At 45.0% G+C, this 13,809-nt stretch overlaps 1 protein-coding gene across 1 annotated transcript in view; it reads right to left on the minus strand.

The window, feature by feature from the left end:
• The window catches only part of Shmt1 (serine hydroxymethyltransferase 1 (soluble)), a 29,359-nt gene that overhangs the window by 7,039 nt on the left and 8,511 nt on the right, over positions 1-13,809 (minus strand). The window contains 7 exon segments of the mRNA XM_013016344.1: positions 15-45; positions 81-93; positions 190-353; positions 5,597-5,757; positions 6,110-6,225; positions 8,613-8,758; positions 11,964-12,081. Coding sequence (XP_012871798.1) covers positions 15-45; positions 81-93; positions 190-353; positions 5,597-5,757; positions 6,110-6,225; positions 8,613-8,758; positions 11,964-12,062 — 730 coding nt within the window. The 5' untranslated portion in view covers positions 12,063-12,081.

Here is a 13,809-nt window from a genome sequence, read left to right on the forward strand (position 1 = left end):
TTTTTCTTTTTTGCTTATGTGGTGCTGAGGAATTGAACCCAGGGCCTCATGCATGCAAGGCAAGCGCTCTACCACTGAGCCACCTTCCCAGCCCTGGAGGGTAATTGTTAAGAGTCTACAGACTTTTATGCCCCAAATGGCTTTGAATGGAGATCCTCAGATCTCAGCCTCCTAAGTAGTTAGGATTACAGATGTGAGCCACTGGCACCCAATGGGGCAAGACCATCTTTACATCCTGTGTAGGAGGCTGTGGTGCTACCCTGCTCCTTACCTGCAATGATCAATTTTGGGTGGAAGAGGCGGGCATTCTCCTCCAGCTGGTCATAGTTGATGTAGCCAGAGTCTGGGTATACCTATGGAGTCAGGGAGAGACAGACACAGGGTCAGCTGCTTCCACTGGACACTTCATGCCTCCTGCCCTCCCACTTGAACCAGCTCTACCTGCCACAACAACAGGAAGGATGACCTAGGCCCAGGACCTGAGGATGAGGAAAGACACTGGTGTATTTGGCCTACACAAAGGTATGGATAGCCAAGCATCACTCATAGACCCTAGGGGGAAAAGGGAGCCCTGCTCCTGGGCACTACTCTTGATGAGGAAGAACAAAAGCCCAGGTAGAATGAATAAGATTCAACAGCCAACCCCCATGTGGTTACAAACATACTCAAAACAGTTACCTTCAGGAACAAGACCAAAATACCACTCCTATTCCTATTCCAAGTTCCATGAAGCAAGAAAAATAAAAAGCATGAAGGCTGGGAAAAGAAAGGAAAAAAATGGACACTACCCATAGACAGCACTATTGTGCACCTAGAAAATCCAAAACACTCTATAGAGACAGACGGTGAGAGTGAAGTCATTGAGTATAGCACCCAAAACCAAAACTCAGGCTCAGGTTGTAGCTCAGTGGTAGAGTGCATGCTAAACATGCACAGGCCCTGGATTCCATCCCCAGATACTTCCATTCACCTCTCCATACCCAATGTCAATTATATATCTATATATAATCAATAAAAATAGAGAACAAAAATGTAGTAACATCAAATATGTCAGAACCCACAGATATCTAATACAAGATATATAAGACCTCTACCTCTACATAGACTATTGTTGAGAAATTTTAAAGTGTTATAGTAACTGGAGCAGTACATGTTGGTGGAAGCACAGATAACCAGACACAGCAGCAGAGTTGAAAGATCCATGTGTGAGCTAGGTCACTTGCTAGTGCCAGGGGTGAGGTAACATGGCAGTGCCATGAGGAAGAGAATGACCTTTTTAAGCCATTTAAATAAATGGCTCTAGGGCAACTGGATACCCATGGTAATATGTTGTCTGGGGGGCTCCCTCATATCAACAGAATTCCACTCTGGGCACACAGCCTAAGGACTTAGAATTCAAAGAGACACCGGCACCAATGTTCGCTGCAGCATTGTAAACAACGACCAAGACACAAAGCAACCTAGTGCCCACTATCAGTTAAAAGAGAGAAAACTCTCATTTGTATACACAGTGGAAGACTGAGCTACCTTTAAAAGAGTGATTCTGCCATTTGTTAAAACGATAAATGAAACCGTAGGACATTATGCTATGTAAAATAAGCCAGTATAAGACAATAAAAACCACACATTCTCACTTATATGCAGAACTGAGAAGAACTGAGCTCACAGAAGTAAAACAAATGATGGCTTCTAAAGGTTAGTAGGGGAAGAGGGAAAAATGAGGAAGACTGGTCAAAAAGTATAAAAAGTTGGGCTGGAAATGTGGCTTAGTGGTAGAGTGCTTGTCTAGCATGTATGAAGCCTTGGGTTCTATTCCTTAGTACCACATAAGCAGAAAAAGCTGGAAGTAGCCCTGTAGATCTCAAATGATAAAGTGTTAACCTTGAGCAAAAGAAGCTCAGGGAGCCGGATGCTGGTGGCTCACGCCTATAATCCTAGCTAGTCAGAAGGCTGAGATCTGAGGATCTCGGTTCAAAGCCAGCCCGGGCACTAGAAAACCGGGAATGGCGCTGTGGCTCAAGCAGTAGAGCGCTCGCCGTGAGCTGAAGAGTGCAGAGACAGTGCCCAAGCCCAGAGTTCAAGCCCCACGACCGACTGAAAAAAAAAAAAAAAAGAAGCAGCAGCTCAGGAACAGTGCCCAGGCCCTGAATTCAAGCCCCAGGATTGGCAAAATAATAATAATAATAAAAAGGTAGAAGAAAAAGGGCTGGGTCTGGTGGCATACACTTGTAATCTCGGCTACTCTTAAAGTGGAGGCAGGAGAATCTTGAGTTTAAGGCCAGCCTGCGCAAAGTCTGAGAGACCTTATCTCAAAAACAAAATGAAATAAGCAAAAAAAAAAAAAAAAAAAAAGGGAGGGGGGATGGGGCATGGTTTAGCGATAGAACATAGTTCAAATCCCTAGTACTGAAGTTGGGGGAGGGGGGAGTTTCTAACACAGAGAAGTAAATGGTAAGTATTTAAGAAGATGAATATGTTAATGGATTCAATTATTCCATAGTATATAAATGCATCATGGCTACAGGGATGGGGTAATTGGGAGTCACAATGAAAAAAAGCTGTTTGTGGTTTGGTTTCAACAGTGTGGTTCTCTCTCAGACACACGAGCTTGGTCAAAGACACTCTATCATGATGAAACATCAAGAGCTCACTCCAGTAAAAACATGGACACAGTGGGGTGCTATGGCGTACACTTGTAATCCCACTGGCTCAGAAGGCTGTGACAAAAGAATCACTTGAGCCCAGCCATTGGAATAAACTGGGTAACAGAGCAAGACCTCCTCTCACAAAAAAGGTTTAAACAACAAAAAAAGGATGTAATTGCTGGGCACTGGTGGCTTACATGCCTGTAATCCTAGCTACTCAGGAGGCTAAGATCTGAGAATTACAGTTCAAAGCCAGCCTGGGCAGTAAAGTCAGTAAGACTCTTATTTCCAATTAACCACCAGAAAACTGGAAAGGGTGATATGGCTCAAAGTGGTAGAATGCTAGCTTTGAGTGAAAAAGTTCAGGGACAGCACCCAGGTCCTGAGTTCAAGCCCCATCACCGACCCCCCCCAAAAAAAACGTAATTCTAATTCCATTTGTTTATTTTTGCCAGTCGTGGGTCTTGAACTCTGGGCCTGGGCTCCTTTTGCTTAAGGCTAGCACTCTAGCACTTGAGCCACAATGTCACTTCCGGCTTTTTCTGTAAATTGAAGAGAAGAATCTCATGGACTTTCCTGTCCAGGCTCCTGGCTTTGAACTGTGATACTTAGATCTCAGCCTCCTGAGTATCTAGGATTATAGGCATGCACCAGCAGCCCCCCAACTCTAAAAACAAATTTTTAATGCCATAGTTACCAAAAATATCTGTTGCTGCGCTCTTCCCGCCTTCTCTCTCTCTCCATACACACACACACACACACACACACACACACACACACACACACACACACACACACACACACACACACAAAATATCTTCTGAAAGTTTAAACATTTCTATTTATTTATGTTCTTGTCAGTCGTGGGGCCGACTGAATTCTGGGCCTAGGCACCATCCCTCAGCTCTTCAGCTCAAGGCTAGCACTCTACCACTTGAGCCACAGCGCCACTTCCAGCTTTTTCTGCTTATGTGGTGCTGAGGAATTGAACCCAGGGCCTCATGCATACAAGGCAAGCACTCTAACACTGAGCTACCTTCCCAGCCCTTTATTCATTTGTTGATCTTAGAACTAAGACAAAACTGCTTCTGGAAGCAATCAAAGGTATTTAACAAATTGTGGTGGGGCTAGCCCATAGCACATAGGAAACCTCTAGTGAGAGAAGGTAGGAACAGCCGACTGAACCTTAGTAGCAGATGTTATCTCATAAGAGATTGCAAAGAGGGGCTCGGAAGGTGGCTCAGTGGTAGAATGCTTGCCTCTCACATGCATGAGGCCCTGGGTTCAATTCCTCAGCACCACATAAGCAGAAAAAGCCAGAAGTGGCACTATGGCTCAAGTGGTAGAGCACTAGCCTTGAGCTGAAGAGCTGAGGGACAGCGCTCAGGCCCAGAGCTCAAGTCCCATGACCAGCAAATACCTGCCCAGCACAACAGCCAGCTAGAGCACTGTGGAAAGGCGAAGAGGTTGACGGCAGAGGCAGGTAGTCTGGGGAGTACCCCTGGTCCTCTTTGGATGGGAAGAGGTAGGCCACAGTAGCTGCAGAGGCAGGCCTCAGTAGCTGCCAAACAGGCCTGTCTTCTCTCTGCTCACTGAACCAAGTACAATATTCACAGCATACCCGGATCATGCAAGCTGAGCTTCCTGGGCCTATGCCAGCCACGTTCTAAGACCTGTCTCTCCATACCCTGCAGGCCACATCCAGGCACCCATTATACTCAGCAGGCTGCAGCTGCAGTTGAGGAAAACATTGAGAACTGGAGCACAGGACGTCATTTCCTAATGTCCAGAATGAACTGTTCAGGACTGGAGAAAAGCATGTAGCTGCTCAAAATGTCATCAAGAGGCTCCAGAAAACAAGTTGGTTAATTACTCTCTGCCACAATTCTTTCAACAGTAAAACTGTAGAAACAAGCTTTTGTGTTCTAAGTCCAGAGATACAGAATTCTGTAACTGTTTCAAGATTGGCCTTGGCCAATGAGATCTGTGATCTGTGACTAAAAACACCTAGGTCCTCCATGAAAACTGACCAAAAGTCACTCAAGCAAAACCAAACCCACGTGTAACTGCTAGAACTGAGTTAAGCCCAGAGCAGGCAACAGGATGCCATGAAGATCACAGTCTGCCAACATGAACATTGACTCTATTTTCTTAAAAGAACATCATCTATGATATTTAGCCACATATAAAGATTCAATGCCACTTTTTCTCGTGGCAGTAAACAAACCAGTAACGGCGCATTAGACAATAAGAAACATGAAAAGATGGTTCCTGGATATAAGAACCAACCATTGGACAATAAAGAACATTCACATTACTTATTTTCTATCCATCAAATTTGGTCTTTATGGATAAGTCACGATGCCCTTTATAAGCCTTTGCATCTTATGTGTATATTCTGACTCAATTGTTTACACAGAAAAGAGCCCCACAAAAAGGATTTGCACAGGGCCCCCACTCTTTAGATGCAGCCCTGGGCATAGGCTCCAATGGTCCTGGTTCCACTACTGGGCATTATGGCTAGCACTGGCTGTGACTGGCAAAGGACAGGTATGTGCAGTGGAGCCAGTGATGGATCCTTGGCAGAGACATTACTTGAGGAGGGTAGAGCTGTGCCAGCAGCTATTAGGGGGGTCTAGCTGTAGCTGACATAGTTGCTAGGAGCTGTTACTCCAATTGTTGCCCACAGTTCTGGGATGGTCACCATACTAATCAATATGATTCTTTTCTCAGTTGTGGCCATCCCCACCACCTCCCTTAGCCTCAGACTAGACCTTCACCTTCCTGTCCCAGCTGTCTGCAGCAGGTCCTGAGAGCCTGAGTGCCCAAGGAAGGACAAAAGTAAATGAAGCAAGGGCTACAATGCCACATAAACAAAACTGATCCCAACAGGTACACTAGATATCGGATGTTTTCTGACAAAAAGGAAAGCTCTGAAGATATAGTCTTACCTTATATGGCATGGACTCAAAGAAGATGGATGTTGCTGAGACTTTCTTCTTGTCAGTCATGAACCCATGGGTCAAATGGCCTCCATCAGGCAGGTCCAGGCCCATGATACGCCCATGGGGCTCTACCAGGGCAGTGTATACTGCGAAGTTTGCAGGGGAACCTGAAACAGGGAGGTCAGAGGAGTTGTGATGATTTCTACCATGAGACATTAAGTGGTATCCAGGAGACTGGCTATTAGGCAGCCTTACTAAGGACTGGTGAAACACACCTGGCCATCACCACAACTTTCCTAAGCATCAAGAGGGACTCTGCACCAATCCCGTAGAATAAGTGGAAGACAAGTCCAAGGGCAGAGCACTGTCTAGAAGGGTTAGGAGCTCAAGAGCAACAGAGGGGGACAGAGAGCCCTTTATTTTTCACTTTTAAAGTCTTTCTTTGGACTATCTCAAGGAACATCAGCCCAGGCAACTTAACACGAAGGGCTGTCAGGCCCATATGGGCATAGCAATCACCTGAGTATGGCTGGACATTGACCCCCCAGCACTTAGGGTCCAGATGGTAGGCCTGCAGCGCTCGCTTCTGACATAGTATCTCCAGTTCATCAACGAACTCATTCCCGCCATAATACCTATGGAGAGAAGCAGGGGCCCACATCCACTGAGCCTCCAACCTCTTGCCTAGCAGAGGTCCAAGCTCAGGTGTGGGCAAAGCATGAACAAAGGAAGTAAGTCTCAGCTCCTTATCTTGCCCTAAATTTGCTGAGAGGATCCAAAGAAATAGATGCTGTGAAAACACCTAGCTAATCTTCCAAGACACAAGGCAAAAGGTATTTATTCACAGTAGACAAAGCCCTGAATGTCACCCTTAGACTTCTATAGAGCTTCAGGGGTATCTCTAGACAGAATGGCAGGTGATTCTTCAAGGTGACCTTTCTTTTTCTGTTTCCATGAGAACATAACTACAGAAATTTACAATGCCAATGTCAAATTCAGTATTTTCAGCGGGACACCAGTAGTTCATGCCTATAATCCTAGCTACTTGGGAGGCTAAGAATAGGAGGATCATAGGCTGGGCTTAGAAAAATTTGCAAGCGGGGCTGGGAAGGTGGCTCAGTGGTACAGTGCTTGCCTTGTGCTTGCATGCATGAGGCCCTGGGTTCGATTCCCCAGCACAACATAAACAGAAAAAAAAGCTGGAAGTGGCACTATGGTTCACACAGTAGAGCGCTAGCCTTGAGCTGAGAGCTGAGGGACAGCGCCCAGGCCTAGAGTTGAAGCCCCACAGCCAACAACAACAGAAAAGTTTGCAAGCTCTATAGTTAGATACAATCTAGCATCTTAAATATGTGAAGAAAGACTGAGACTGGGAAGATCACAGTTCTAGGCCAGTCCAGGCAAAAAAGTCCCAAGCCTCCCATGTCAACAAAGGGAACCTAAATATGGTGACATATGTCTGTCTTCCTAAAAACTACTGGAAGCCTAAAATAGGCAGAGTGCAGTACAGGTGCCAACCTGGGCAGGACTCCCATTAAAAAAAAAAAAATGGAAAGGGCTGGGAATGTGGCTTAGTTGTAGAGTACATCCATCAAGCCCTGGGTTCTAGTCCTTAGTACCACATACACAGAAAAAGCCAGAATTGGCACTGTGGCTCAAGTGTTAAGAGTGCTAGCCTTGAGCAAAAGAATCTTAAGGACAGTACCCAGGCCCTGAGTTCAAGCCATGGGACTGGCAAAAATAAATACATACATAAATACATAAATTGAGAAATAGAACCAGGTGGCTGAGATCTAAGAATAACAGTTCAAAGCCAACCCAGGCAGGCAAGTCTGTGAGATTCTTGTCTCCACCAAAAAGCTGGAAGTGGAGCTGTGGCTCAAGTAGAACACTAGCCTTTAGCATGAAAGCTCAGAGACAGCACCCAGGCCCTGAATTTAAGTCCAAGAATTAGCACTAAAAAATAATAATTATCAAGAAATAGGGCTAGAGACATGGCTCAGCAGTAGAGCACCCACTTAGTAAGGTGAAGGTCCTGAATTCAAACAAGAGTACCCCCCCCCGAAAAAAAAACTTGAAGTTTTGAACAATTTTGAATTTTAGATGCTTAACCAGTAAGTCATTACAAATATTCCAAAATCTGAAATACTTCTGATCCCAAGCATTTCAGAGAACAATGCTGAACCTGTTCTATAGGTTCCCTTTCACTCTGCACAGATGAGACAACTCTCATAGTATCAGCCATTTCTATGGCTTCCCTCATAGGACAATGACCTTTTTCTTTCTTTTTTTTTTTTGGTCAATCGTGGGGCTTGAACTCTGGGCCTGAGTGCTGTCCCTGAGCTCTTCAGCTCAAGGCTAGTGCTCTACCACTTGAGCTACAGCGCCACTTCCAGTTTTCTGGTGATTTATTGGAGATAAAAGTTTCACAGACTTTCCTGCCCGGGCTGGCTTTGAACTGCAATCCTCAGTTCTCAGCCTCTTGAGTAGCTAGGATTACAGGCATGAGCCACCGGCGTCCAGTGACACTGACCTTTTCTAGACCGATGCTGGATTGCACTCCTTACAGAGTGGCCTGCTATGCCAGAGAGCCCCAAAAGTGACTGGTTTTTTTTTTATTTGTTTACTTTTTGTTGGTCGTGGAGCCTGAACTCTGGGCCTGGGTGCTGTCCCTCAGCTCTTCAGCTCAAGGCTAACGGTCTACCACTTGAGCCACAGCACCCCTTCCAGCCTTTTCTGCTTATGTGGTACTGAGAAATCAAACTCCAGGGCCTCATACATGCAAGGCAAGCACTCTACTACTGAGCCACCTTCCCAGCCTCCCAAAAGGGACTGTTAATGTGACTCTGAGTATGCTCACTCCAAGAACATCATTGGCATCAGGTTGGGAGTTGTAAGGGTTATGTGGAGAGCAGGAGTAGAAAAGAAATTCCACACCTGGGAAGCCTGTGGTTTTCTGCAACTTACACATTATTTAAATTCCACACTGATATAATATTTCACTATGCCAGAAATCACTCACCTCTGCCCAGGATACCCCTCAGAGTATTTGTTATTTAGGCAAGAGCCCAGGGCCTCCAATACTGCTCGGCTGGCGAAATTCTCTGAGGCAATCAGCTCCAATCCAATCCTCTGCCGATTACTCTCCTTCTTAATGATGTTGTAAACCTTATGTGAAGAAAACAAAAGCTAGACATTGGGACATTCCTGCTCAAAACTTTGCTCTGATCAAAGCTATAATCTAAAGAGAAAAGCTGCTACCACAGATCCACATTGTGCTCTAAAAGCTATTACCCAAACAACCACAATCAAGACTACTGTAACATGTAAGGTATAGAATGTGTCTCCCTCAAAGGCTTTAACATTTGAGAAAGAATCTGAACTCAGAAAGATGATTTAAGAGAAAATTATCTTCAACTCACTTTTGTTTTCTGGTGGTACTAGGGTTTGAACTCAGCACTTCATGCAAGCGAGGATGGTGCTCTTCTGCTGACCCATGTTTGCAGACTTCTTTTTCTATGCCAGTTCTGGGGCTTGAACTCAGGGCATGGACACTGTCCCTGAACTTTTATAGCAATCTACCACTTGAGCCACAGCTCCACTTTCAGCGTTTGGGTAGCTAGCAAGAGATAAAAGTGTCTTGGACTTTCCTGCCTGGGCTGGCTTCAACCCAATATCCTCAGATCTCAGCCTCCTGAGTTCTTAGGATTACAAATATGAACTACCAGTTGCCTGGCATGTGCTGGCTATTTTTGAGATAAGATCATGTGGGGCTGGGAAGGTGGCTCAGTAGTAGAGTGCTTGCCTTGCATGCCTGAGGCCCTGGGTTCGATTCCTCAACACCACATAAGCAAAAAGAAAAAAGCCGGAAGTGGCACTGTGGCTCAAGTGGTAGAGCGCTAGCCTTGAGCCTCAAGAGCTGAGGGACAGTGCCCAGGCCCAGAGTTCAGGCCCCACGACTGGACCCAAAAAAAGAGATAAGATCATGTTTCTGGCCCAGGTACAAGTCTAGCCTGTGATCCTATTTTTTGTATTCCACCATAGCTGGAATGACAGCCATATAGTAATATGCCTAGCTATAGGTTGAAGAACAGTCTATCAGATTTTTCTGCCTAGTCTGGCCTCAAACCACAATTTTTCTGATCTTAACCTCCCAAGTAGCTAGGATTATGCAAGTATGAACAACATGTAGCTATAGTTATAGCTCACATACTTTTAAATTTCATACATATTTTGTTTTTGGTATCTTTTCCTTTTTTTTCTTTTTTCAGAACTGGGGATTGAACCCAGGACAATGCACTTGCTTGGCAAATGCTTTTGCCACTGAGCTACATCCCAGCTCACATATCTTATTTGTATCCCATGTTCTTTCTTCCATGGACCTTATTTCTTAAAGAAAAAAAAATGTTTCAATAGATTCATACAGGGGAAAAATAGATCAGTGGTTGCCCAGAGCCGTGGTGTGGGGGAAGATTAGTGTAAATGCTAATAGGTTCTTGGGATACAAATGTTCTAAATTAGACTGATAATAAAAACATCCCCCTACTTAAGGTATTTCAACTGGCCAGGCATTTGTTGCTCACACCTATAATCCTACGACTCAGGAGGCTGGGATTTGAGGATCACTGAAGCCAGTCCGGCAGGAAAGTCCATGAGACTCTTTTTTTTGGCCTATCCTGGGCCTTGAACTCTGGGCCTGAGTGCTGTCCCTGAACTCCTCTTGCTTAAGGCTAGTACTCTACCACTTGAGCTACAGGACCACTTCCAGTTTTTCTGTGATTAATTGGAGATAAATCTCAGACTTTCCTGCCTGGAATGGCTTCAAACTGTGATCCTTAGATCTCAGCCTCCTGAGTAGCTAGGATTATAGGTGTGAGTTACTAGTACGAGGCTCCTGTGACTCTCATCTCCAAGTAACTACCAAAAAGCTGGAAGTGGAACTTGGGCAAGTAGAAGAGCACTAACCTTGAGTATAAAAGCTGAGAGACAGTGCCTAAGCCCTGAGTTTAAAAAAAAAAAAAAAAGAGGTCTGGGAATGTGGCTTAGGTAAAGTGCTTGCCTAACATGTATGAAGCCGTGGGCTTGATTCCTCAGCACCATATAAACAGAAAAAGCCAGAAATGGCACTGTGGCTCAAGTGGTAGAATGCTAGCCTTGAGCAAAAGAAGCTCAGGGACAGTGCCCAGGCCCTGAATTCAAGTCCCAGGACTGCCCCCCTCCAAAAAAAAGATATTTCAACTTTACAATGGTGGAAAAGCAATATGAATTCTGTAGAAATTACACATTTTAAATTTGGATCTCTTTTTAGGATAGAGAAGTAGTCCTGACTTTTCTTTTGATGCTGGACTGAAGCAGTAAGCAATAGCTCCCACTGAACACATGATTATAAGGAGCAACAACTGTTCCAAGCAGGCCTTGAACCCAGATCCTCCAATCTTTGCCTCCTGAATATTGGGATTACAGATATGTGTCAATATATATATATTTTTGTTTGGGGTCCGGTCGTAGGGCCTGAACTCTGGGCCTGGGCGCTGTCCCTCAGCTCTTCAGCTCAAGGCTAGCGCTCTACCACTTGAGCCACAGCGCCACTTCCGGCTTTTTTCTTTTTGCTTATGTGGTGCTGAGGAATCGAACCCAGGGCCTCATGCATGCAAGGCAAGCACTCTACCACTGAGCCACCTCCCAGCCCCTTAAAATTTTTTTTTTTGGTGGTGGTGGTATGATTTTGCTAGGCAAGTTCTCTACCACTTGAGTCATTCCCCCAGCCTTTCAGTCCATTTGATTTAGAATATTTTCCACTTATGTATTTATCAAGATATAACCTAAACTGAAGGGCTTCTGTATGACAATATTTCAATAAAACTGTTGTTAAGAATTAGTAAAGATGCTTGCAGGCATCTAAGCAGATACTCACCTGTACAGTATAAGAGTCAAACTCAATGGCCTCTCCTCTTGCTTTCCTCCATAGCACCTCTGTATAGTGCTGAGATCTGCAGGAACTCACACTGATATAGCTATATTTACCCTCAAAGGACTTTCAACCAGTTTCTAAGCACTGCCTCTCAATCTGGCGCTTTTTTTTTTGGTGGTGGTACTAGGTAGCAAACCTAGGGTCTCATACATGCTGGACTCTACCACATTACCACATTCCCAGCCCTATGATCTGACACTCTTACGATAATAAAGCTGTCCACAATAGTTAATTTAGGATTTGAACTCATGATTTACAGGCTGGGGGCACAGCTTAGTAGTAGAGCGCCTGTCTACTATGGGGGAGGCTTTAGACTCCATCCTTAGCAACATACACACATAACCAAACACTGAAATAAAGGGGTCTTGATGTCAAATTGTGTGAAAACCACACAAATCTCACCTCAATGTCGCTGTCCTTGAGTGGCTGCACCAGCATCTTATCATGGGAGGCCCATAGGGCAACATCCTTGTGGGCCCCGTTGACTGAAGCCTTCTCCATCACACTGGTTCAAAGTTGCCTAAAACATGAGAAAAGCATAGGTAGAATCCTACATTAAATTTAGACAATGCTCACAGCAATCTGGAAGTTCTCCTCAGTGACTAAAGTGCTGACAGACTTTATTAGCCTTTTCCTCAGAATGCTTGATAAATATGAGACTAACCTATTGCAAAACCACTGTAAGCAACATTCTGCTCCTCCTCTCTGACCCACCCCACCCTAAAGCCTCCTCCAATCAGGCCTTCCTACACAGTGAGCCCACCTCGGATCCCTGGCCACTTTTCTGGCACAGCCATCCCCTACCTCACCTCCAGTCCCCCAACTATACAAAGTTCTCTAAAGGTGAGAACAGTTCCTTTAAAAAAAAAAAATGTTCCATAATACACAGCACAAATGATCAAACAGAAAAACAAATGATGTAAAAGCAGATAGACTGGAAGGAATCTAGTTAGGCTTCCACAGAATAAGAAAAATTATTATTACTTTTTTTTTTTTTGGTCGGTCGTGGGGCTTGAACTCTGGGCTTGGGCGCTATCCCTCAGCTCTTCAGCTCAAGGCGAGCATACTACCACTTGAGCTACAGCACCACTTCTGGTTTTCTAGTGGTTTATTGGAGATAAGAGTCTCACAGACTTTCCTGCCAGGGCTGGCTTTGAACTGTGATCCTCAGATCTCAGCCTCCCGAGTAGCTAGGATTACAGGTGTGAGCCACCGGCACCCAGCTCAGAATAATTCTTTTTTTTTTTTTTTTTGGTTGGCCGTGGGGCTTGAACTCTGGGCCTGGGCGCTGTCCCTCAGCTCTTCAGCTCAAGGCGAGCGCTCTACCACTTGAGCTACAGCGCCACTTCCAGTTTTCTAGTGGTTTATTGGAGATAGGAGTCTCACGGTCTCTCCTGCCCGGGCTGGCTTTGAACCGCGATCCTCAGATCTCAGCCTCCTGAGTAGCTAGGATTACAGGCGTGAGCCACCAGCGCCCGGCCAGAATAATTCTTAATTTACCAACTTTTCAGATTTTTGAGTGGTTACACAAATACATAACAGGCAAACAACTGGAATACTTCTTTCAAGATGCTCACTAGAGCATTTTATAATTTAAGTGCAGTAGACAGCAACTCTTCATTCAACCTAGACACATCTGTCAGCCCCCAGCAACATGTACATGGGAGTTTTGCTGTAAGAAATGCTCTAAAACTGGGGCATGGCTCAAGTGGTTAGCATTTGTGAGGTTCTGGGTTCCAGACCCAGTACTGTCAAAAAAAAAAAAAAGCATCTACAAGGTACTGAATACCCCTGTCTTACTATATTCCTGGAACATTTTAATGTGCTCATTTTGGTCTCATTCCTAGTAATGAACTCAGAGAAGGAAGGTATTTTAGTACAAGCTGTACATCAAGTCCTTGTGGAGGAAAATCAAGGCCAACTGGGCTTCTGGGAAGCTGCTAGTTACAGTGCAATACTTGCCAGAATAAACATCTTCCAATGAGAGTTACAGGAGAATGTGGCAGGAGAATTGTAACTTTTAGGCCAGACTGGGCTACATGGCAAGACTCTATCTCAAAGGGGGTGAGGGGAGGAAGAAGGAATGGGAGAGAATATGAACATTACAGATCAGATTTACATGCTCATATTTCTTTCCATCCTTCTTCCTTTTCTTTTTTTTTTTGGGGGGTCCGGTCATGGGGCCTGAACTCTGGGCCTGGGCGCTGTCCCTCAGCTCTTCAGCTCAAGGCTAGCGCTCTACCACTTG

This window comes from Dipodomys ordii, unplaced genomic scaffold, assembly GCF_000151885.1.
Source record: "Dipodomys ordii isolate 6190 unplaced genomic scaffold, Dord_2.0 Scaffold31, whole genome shotgun sequence".
NCBI classification, from domain to species: Eukaryota; Metazoa; Chordata; class Mammalia; order Rodentia; family Heteromyidae; genus Dipodomys; species Dipodomys ordii.